General features: G+C 35.6%; 1 protein-coding gene across 2 annotated transcripts in view; it reads right to left on the reverse strand.

Moving 5' to 3' along the window:
- Positions 1-4,319: 4,319 nt before the first annotated feature.
- rxrga (retinoid x receptor, gamma a) overlaps positions 4,320-9,119 on the reverse strand; it is a 9,255-nt gene continuing 4,455 nt past the window's right edge. For both annotated transcript variants that reach the window (XM_027147728.2, XM_047820846.1), the window contains exons 4-10: positions 8,941-9,119; positions 8,340-8,500; positions 7,570-7,699; positions 7,209-7,341; positions 6,496-6,587; positions 6,083-6,188; positions 4,320-4,701 (exon numbers count right to left, since the gene is read on the reverse strand). The exon at positions 8,941-9,119 is cut by the window's right edge and continues 1 nt beyond it. In XM_027147728.2, coding sequence (XP_027003529.1) covers positions 4,554-4,701; positions 6,083-6,188; positions 6,496-6,587; positions 7,209-7,341; positions 7,570-7,699; positions 8,340-8,500; positions 8,941-9,119 — 949 coding nt within the window. In that variant the 3' untranslated portion in view covers positions 4,320-4,553. The remainder of the gene's footprint in view (positions 4,702-6,082; positions 6,189-6,495; positions 6,588-7,208; positions 7,342-7,569; positions 7,700-8,339; positions 8,501-8,940) is intronic.

Raw genomic sequence — 9,119 nt, forward strand, 5'->3', positions numbered from 1 at the left:
CAAGACTGGCCTCCTAGACACACACCCCCATATCCACACACACACACACACACACACACACACACACACACACACACACACACACACACACACACACACACACACACACACACACACACACACACACACACACACACACACACACACACACACACACATTTGCCTTACATTGTCTTTGTGAGGACCTTCCATTGGCATAATTAGTATAGCTAATTATGACCGTAAACTTAACCTCAGCAAAAAGATTAAAACATTTTGGCTCTTTAATGAATGAAACACTCTATTTTACTGTTGAGGATTAGCCAATTGTTCCCACAAAGTCAAATAGATATCCCATATTCACATGTTGTATTACTATCTTTAAGGGCTTTTGCAGATTTTCCAGTATTGCCGATACTACACACTAGATCTTTACACACTAGCTAATCAAACTAATTTTTTTTCAGCATTTCAAGCCTTTTGATGCCATGAAATTAAGCGAAATGTCACACAGTCTGAAAGCTTTCACATTTTCCTGTCATTAGTATCACTAAGACAGTAAAGCTGAATTTACACAAGGATAACAAGCCTGCATGCACAATACTGGTCAGTTTAATAAGTGTCTCCAGTTCAAATGAGGCTGCATTTGAAGAATCCTTCAATTGACCTTCAAAGGTCAGACTGGATTCTCACATTGTGTGGTCAGAATGGTTTTTATCACCAGCCTGACCCTGGATTTTACAATCTAATTCCGCTGACCTTCATCTTCGCTTCAGTATTTTTCACATTGTTGAGGTGAGACTGATTGTTTTGGGGCTGAATGAAGCTTTTTGTCTCCCACTCACACAGATGTGCTCATTCTACAAATCCTGAAGTGTTTATTTGAATCCTCATTTAAAGTGATTTTATTGGTTCTTACGTGGCATTGGATTTAAAGTCAGACAGGGATCAAGTCTTTTTTTAAAAACAACATAAACTTCCATCTTTCTGGTAAAATCACCTACAGCCATGTTAATGCACAACGTTAAAGTAACTGGCCTTCAAAATCAAAAGCTTTCTTAATCCCTGTTTAACCGTCTAGCAGATTATATGATTTTGATTTTTGTCTAAATTTGATTTGCTTGATAGATTGTAAGATCTTGGAAGATCTTGGTGCAAATCATGAAAACCTTAGTGTAGAGTTGCTGCTAGTGATGAAATTCTAAGAAACTTTTTAGAAATGCAGTCATTTCCCCTTAAAATGAAAGAGAAAATCTATTAAAGATACAAGTTATTCATAAAGCATTTTAACCCTTAGAGTAGAAAGTGGCTGTAAGGTGAAGAGGGAGAAGAAATGTTTCGCAGACAATATTTAATAATGATAATGAGTTAATAAGGTGCTGTAGATTAGATAGTGTAGGGATTATTACTGTGACCAATCGTATTAGAGCTAACATCTCAGACGCCGAAATTTCATAATGATATAATGGCGCTATGACTTTTCTGCTCCATGTCAGAGATGTTTACATTTACTTTACATTTATTACATTTGTAACATACTGTACAGATGTTAGCGCATCTCTAATATGATCAGTCACGAACGTAATCCCTACACAATATAACCTCAAATATCTTAACATAGAGTCAAAGTGAAGGCTTATAATAGACCAGATTTTAAAAGCGCTCATATTTTATTTTTATTGGACAACCAATCTTATAAAGAATGTGTCATCACCTTGTAACAAGTATCATAGATTTTTGTATTTTTAGAACGCTCCTAAGCTAAGATTCATAGTTAGAAATGTTCAAGCTAAATAAGGAGCTCTCTGAGATCATTCTTAGAATCTTTATGAATTCAGGCCCAGAGCATGAAGCGAATTGATGCCTAGAAAGCAGACGAAGGCTATAAAAAGATACCAAAGCACTTTCAGATAACCAACATGTAATTGAGAAATGACAGTTAAGAGGACCTATTCAAAGTCAAGGCAAGATCTACTAAGTGGTCTGTCAGATTGAACTGCCTGTATGATGAAAGGGAAAGAGAACATCTTTATATCACATTAAAGACCTGCAAGAAGGCTTCGCTGATAATATGGTGCACAGTCCTACTCTGTAGCCTTGCTTACATGGCTAAAAAATGCTGATACTGTCAGGAGACTATAAGCTGAATCAAAAACACACCAAGATAATGATGCAAAGGTTAGTTCAAGCTTCACAAAGATGCACTTCAATGATGGCCTGTCTTAAACATTAGTGAAAATATTTCAGTAGATATGAGCATGCTGTGCATACAAGTGAGTGAAAATTCAAACTCCTAGCTGGGACCAAAATTTTGGCAAGCTGTGATATCTGCCAAGAGGGCTGTTAGTATGGTGTTCACACTTTTGCACAATTCAAAGTATATATGAATAAAGTAACTATCCTGTAATATCTGCAGAAAATTAAAAAGAAAAAAGTGTGTAAACTGTTTACCTTGTGATCAATAGAGCTGCCTTTTTCTCTTATATTTCCAGCATTTAGCAGACGCCCTTATCCAGAGCAAATTACATTATCCTGTTCTTATACAGCTGAGCAATTGAGGGTTAAGGGCCTTGCTCAGGGGCCCAACAGTGGCAGCTTATCGGACCTGGGATCAAACTTACAACCTTCTAATTGTTAGCCCAACACCTTAACCACTAGGCTACCACATGCCCACATTTTCTCTTCTAATTCATCTCAAAGTATTTTATCTCCTATCTCAAAAACCTCATCTCAAAATCTCATTTTTGTCTCATTCTATTTCTCTTAAGGAAATTAGAAGAAATATTTGAGACATATATATATATAAACAAACCATGAGTGAGACTATAGAAAAAATTTTAATATTCCTCTGGCTTTTGCTTGACTGGAGCTGGAGCTGTACTGAATCATATACTGACAAATATTCAGTTCCTCAAACACAAAGAGTGAAAGTTGACGAGGGATTTGTGTTATTAAGCAAAATTTACAAAACAGCTGCGTGAATGAAATATTGTTTTATGTGTTTCTCAAATGACACAGCTTTATAATGATGTAATAGTATTTTTTACTAGAGCAGTAAAAAGAGTGCGTGTGAAGAATAAAAGTATGTGTCAGGGAAGACATCCGCTTTGTGGGCTATTGCCTTTGCTGAGGTAATGTCTTTCTAATGAAAATGTGGTGTGCCACACCAAGGAGCACATTGTTCTGATTATTAAAGCCTTCTGTTAAGGTTATGAGCTTTAACACAGTCAAACGCTGCAGTCCAGACATGCGGCTACCGTCTACTGCTTTCCCAGTTTTACTAAAACACATGCTCAAATCAGTCTGATAAACAATACACATCTACGTAGGCCTGGATTTCCATTTTAATCCAGAAACCTTTTTTTTTCTTTTTTTTCTTTTTTTTTACACAGCAAAAAACATCTTAGTGAGTGAAAATATCTAGAAAAATTAAATCTACTATTTTATAAGATTACAATAAACCAAATAAAATATTAATGACATGTTTTTACTATATTAATTGTTCTTAGTTTATTAACATGATTTTGGTTCTGTCTAGAAATTAATGCTTAAAAGTAATAAAATAATCTGCTAATAGAACTAGAAAATGGAAATCTTATAACTAGACAAATTTGTCTAGAAATAGCATTAATAAACTTTTGGATTGGATTTTGATTTGGTTTACTGTAATCTTATAATTAGATATAGCAGATCAATTTAACTAGAGTCAAGATATACTTAGAACCCTTTTAACAAAGTCATATTAAAGAAAAGCCAACTGATCTATTAAATAATTTTAAATGAAATATATTTTGTGTATGTATTGGATGAATATTGAACATTTGTAATTGCTGTGTGATACATGTTACCATCCACAATTGTTCATAAGCACATTTTTATGATATAAATGATAAGAACGAGACATAATGAAATATTTTGTGGCCCAGAAATGTTTAGATGAAGATGTAATCACATTGTGTTGTAAAGACACACACACACACACACTCATTCACACCTTGGGATGGATTTTAAGAAGACGGTCCACTTACTGTATTGCCATTTGCTGGAAACCAGAGAACCCAGAAGGAGACCAGTGAAAACATGACCAGTGAAACTCCATACATTCAGAGACCCGAGCATGACAAACAATGTGAAGTTCATTGCAGGTGAACATTTTATTCCATTTGTGGTGGAAAACCAAACGCTGTGTCCTAATTTTAAAAAATGTTATTTATTCTTTTTAAATAAAATTTTAAAATTTGCTTTGAACCATTAACAAAGAAAAGAAAAATATCTGATAGTATCCTTCATATTAGCCTTCACAGTCTGTGATTTCAGTGTCTTATACAGAAAACAGTGGATAATTAAACAACTTTTTATTCTTTTTACATAACATTACAAAATACAGGGCACTTTACACAATTTCACACTGAACAGAATCACTTTGTACTACAATAGTAGTGAAATCTATTTGCAAAATTAAAATGAATTCTCCGCTTTTTGGTTAATAACAATTCAAATGTCCTTTGTTTGAAATGTGATATAAAAGAAGATCAGCATAAAAGGTGGATATTTACAAGGTGGGTCATTGAGCGTCACGTGATTTGATGTGGAGCTTCCAGCATCTCCATGAGGAACGTGTCTATCGGTGTATCACCGATGAGCTTAAAGAAGAAAAGATGCTCCAGACACTTAAGGCCGATGGAGCGAAGAGCTGGAAGACGCAGCAGGAGCTTCGCAAACCTGCAGCAACGAGTCCATAAACCAAGAAATGAACGAAACAAAAAAGTGCTTTGGTAAAAATCATTTCTACTAAAATATACTGTTTGCCTCTATTTTTTCAGAAAGCAGTAGGAACAGTAAAAGTGATTGATATAAGAAGCCTAATGAAGTTTATCTGCTTACTTACTTATTTATTTTGTCACTTCTTAATCATTTAATTACTCATTACCTACCTATTTAAGCAGCCCATTTCTCATTTACCAGGCTATGTATTTTTTATGTTTTATTTTATTTTATTGTGTTGTTTAATATAAATGTAATGTTATATGAGAATTATCTCACAGTATATCATTTTTACAAACACATCTTTATGTTTATGCATTTTATGTCTACATCTGTGTACATATAGCTAAAAAATTATCTATCTATCTATCTATCTATCTATCTATCTATCTATCTATCTATCTATCTATCTATCTATCTATCTATCTATCTATCTATCTATCTATCTATCTATCTATCTATCTATCTCTGTCTGTCTGTCTGTCTGTCTGTCTGTCTGTCTGTCTGTCGTCCGTCCGTCCGTCCGTATGTTTGTATGTATGTCTGTCTGTATGTTTATATGTATGTACAGTATGTATGTCTTTCTGTCTGTCTGTCTGTATGTCTGTCTGTATGTTTGTATGTATGTCTGTCGGTCTGTCTGTATGAATGTATGTCTGTCTGTCTGTCTGTATTTATGTATGTTTGTATGTATGTATGTATGTCTGTCTGTCTGTCTGTCTGTCTGCCTGTATGTATGTTTGTATGTATGTATGTCTGTCTGTCTGTATGTATGTCTGTCTGTCTGCCTGCCTGCCTGTATGTATGTTTGTATGTATGTATGTCTGTCTGTCTGTATGTATGTCTGTCTGTCTGTCTGTCTGTCTGCCTGCCTGTATGTATGTTTGTATGTATGTATGTATGTATGTATGTATGTATGTATGTATGTATGTATGTGTGTCTGTATGTATGTTTGTATGTCTGTCCATCTGCACTTCTGGAATAACATATAAGCTTCAATTGATTATGCTGAGTGTATGGGGTTAATAAAACTGGGAAAAAGATCTAACACACTTCTGGGTTTGCAAATAGCGGTTTAATACACTGTCTGTAGTTCAAACAAAACATCGAGTGCATAAACAGTTCATAGACATGTTGTCATCTACTTTGAAGTTTAGAATAACACACTTATTTTTTGAGGAGTGAAAGCTCATTTCTCTCTCTTTCTCTCTCTCTGACTCTCTCTGTGTGTCACAGTCACATGCAAAACCCCTTTTTTTTATCAATGTATGTACTTTAGTAATATTCTAGCTTAATATTATTATTACTATTATTATTAATATAGTAGTAGTAGTTTCACCTGCCCGGCTGGTCTGGATATTTGCTCTTGGTGTATGACTCCAGTGAGGCGTAAACCTTTTCCCTCAGTGCCTCTACCTCAGATGGACTGGATAAACCTTTAGCATCTGTGGGCAGATTCAGCAATTTAACAAGGTCAACAAAAATGTAGCTCCTATTAGCATTACTGATGAAAATGTAAATGAGTTCCTGATATTCTTACATAGTTCTAGTAACAATCTTGTCATATTTTTCAGGCACCATGAAGATCATTGTGTGGAATAATCACAGAAAGATTGCATGGAAATATTCTAGTTATTAATGTTTGATCTCAGTGGGTTTATTTGGATGTGAAAGGGTTGTCATTCGGTTTTGTACTATTAATCAGATTAGTATTATTAATAAAGTTTAGAGGTGTTTAGGGTAAATTGTTACCTGGGTTGAAGAGAACGATGGCTCTGAGGCAGCCGAGCTCTGTCTTGTCCATCTGCATGTCCTTCATTTTAGACACCAGCTCAGAAAGAACCCTACAGATACAGCTATCAGATCAGACTCTGGAGAGATCAGACACTACAGAGATCAGCTACGAGAGCTCAAACACATCAGTCATTAGAGAGACTAAACACTAGAGCTGAGACACTATATTTGGGGCACAGACAGTAGAGAGATAAGACTCCACAGCTCAAACACATCAGACACCAGATAGATTAGACAAAATATATCACACACTGTATACATTAGATATTAGATTAGATATACTATATATTAGAGAAAATGTACACAAGAGTTCAGACAGGAGAGATCAGTTACTAGAACAGCCAGACTTTTAAAATCAGACATGAGACACAAGAGATTAGATGCAAGAACCTTTAAAGAGCTAATTTACAAGAGGGATCAAATACAATATATATATCCAAAAAAAGAGAGATTACACCAGAAAATACAGTGATGTTAAAAATCAGACATATTAGATTTCATAGATCAGACATAGATCAGACATCATACTATATACAAGAAACTGTAAAGTAGACAGGTCAGACACTAGCGAGATCAGATAGCCAGAAAATAAGGCAACTGATAATAATCTAAAGTGGCTGATGAGTGTGTATACTTATGTATGTGTGTTTGTGAGTGTGTGTAGATCAGACCTGTCAAAGATTGATCCCACTCCTGCAGTGTGGGCGCTGTTGCGATGGACATGCAGCCCTGTGCCTAACACAATACCATCCTTCACTGACACAGAGCGATGAGAGAACGAAGCGATGAGAAGCTCGTTCCAGCCTGGATGCATAAACACACACACACAAACACACACACACACACACACACACACACACACACACACACACACACACACACACACACACATCAGCCACTTCCGAGGACAGCCACATGAGTTATTACACATTGTGAGTGAGCTACCTAACATGTTTGACCTTAACCCTGTGACCAAAAGCTCAGCTAACTATATTGTCCTTGTGTTACTGTGGACAGAAGGTCTTTACTGACCTGCTCGTAGGAGGATGACCTGGTCATCCAGAGGTAGCTGTGAGAAGTGTGGGATACGTTTTGCCCACTCCACCAGGGTGAAGAGCTGTTTATCAGCTGCCTGGCAGATGTTGGTGACAGGGTCGTTAGTCTGTCAGAAAGCAGAAAACATTCTGATCAAAACCACGTTACAATAACCAAGTACCAAAATGTAGATAAGTACTGTTCAGGTCTGAGTCACTGAAGAGTCTACGTGTAGAAAGGAAAGTGTAGCCTGAAGCTATTCTGGGTGAGGGGAAGGTGAGGCAAAGGTTTTAATGTGAATATAGTTTTTGTGAATGTAAGAGAAGTTTGTGCGTTGCAAAAAATATAATTGTCATGTAAAATTTTAAAATACAAAAATAAAAATAATAGAAAATCATTTCATGCTTGATATCAGATATTTTTAGCTATTTCAAGTATTTATTTCTAGAAATAAGCTAAATTATTTATAATTAAATGACTAATTGTATCAATCTTATTCATTTCTATAAAATATTAAATTATATTATGTAATAAGAGCATTTGAACTTAAATTTAGTAATAGGTCTACAATTCTTATATTTGTAATAAAAAAAAAAGATTTGACAAATAATTTAATGATTTAAAATGAAGACATATTATTTTTTACACTTTTTTTTAGATTTATTGAATAGAAGTGAAGCGTACATTTAGCATGTAGGACACAAAACTCTGCCTGGGTCTAAAGGCCTTGTATACTGTGTGAATCAGGAAAGGAGTTGTTTTCTTACTGAGTTGTCTGCATTAATCTGGATGTAGGTGTCTGTTTTTGGCTCCACAGATATTTCAGCATCTAAAATCTTTTCCACTGGCATTTCTTCATTTAAACTACAGCTGGAATCAACCTCGTTGTCATTTTTATCTCGTCCGCGTTGTCTTTCTTCCTGCACAGCTACACACACACACACACACACACACACACACACACACACACACACACACACACACACACACACACACACACACACACACACACACACACACCCCAGCCTTGTGAGGACCTTCTTCATACAATGCTTAAACATAACCTTACATTTGTTAGAGGCTATTTTAGTTTTAGTTCTTTAAATTGAATGCAGACGTTTTTGTAACAAAAAAAAAAAAATCTGCGGAAACATTAAATGTCTGCAAGAGAGAATGGGACTGTTGCCAATGACAAGTAAAAAAAAAATCATCGCTGGAATATAAACATGTACATTTTAACAGACTATGCATGTGTAGTGCTGAAGTGAGTATTGTTTCACTCAGCTAAATTCTTTTTTATTAAATTCTAAATTCCATTCTATTCAGGTTTGAAAGAAAATTTAAAGAAGGAGTCTGTGGAGGTCTCACCTTCCCTCTTCATTCCCATTGCCAGGCATTTCTGATAGCGGCAGTATTGGCAGCGGTTCCTCTGCCTCTTATCTATTAAACACTCCTTACTGTCCCGGCACGTGTATGTCAGGTCCTTCCGGACGGTTCTCTTAAAGAAACCCTTGCAGCCTTCACAGCTGTATACTCCATAGTGTTTA

The sequence above is a fragment of the Tachysurus fulvidraco genome, chromosome 11 (assembly GCF_022655615.1).
Source record: "Tachysurus fulvidraco isolate hzauxx_2018 chromosome 11, HZAU_PFXX_2.0, whole genome shotgun sequence".
Classification (NCBI taxonomy): Eukaryota; Metazoa; Chordata; class Actinopteri; order Siluriformes; family Bagridae; genus Tachysurus; species Tachysurus fulvidraco.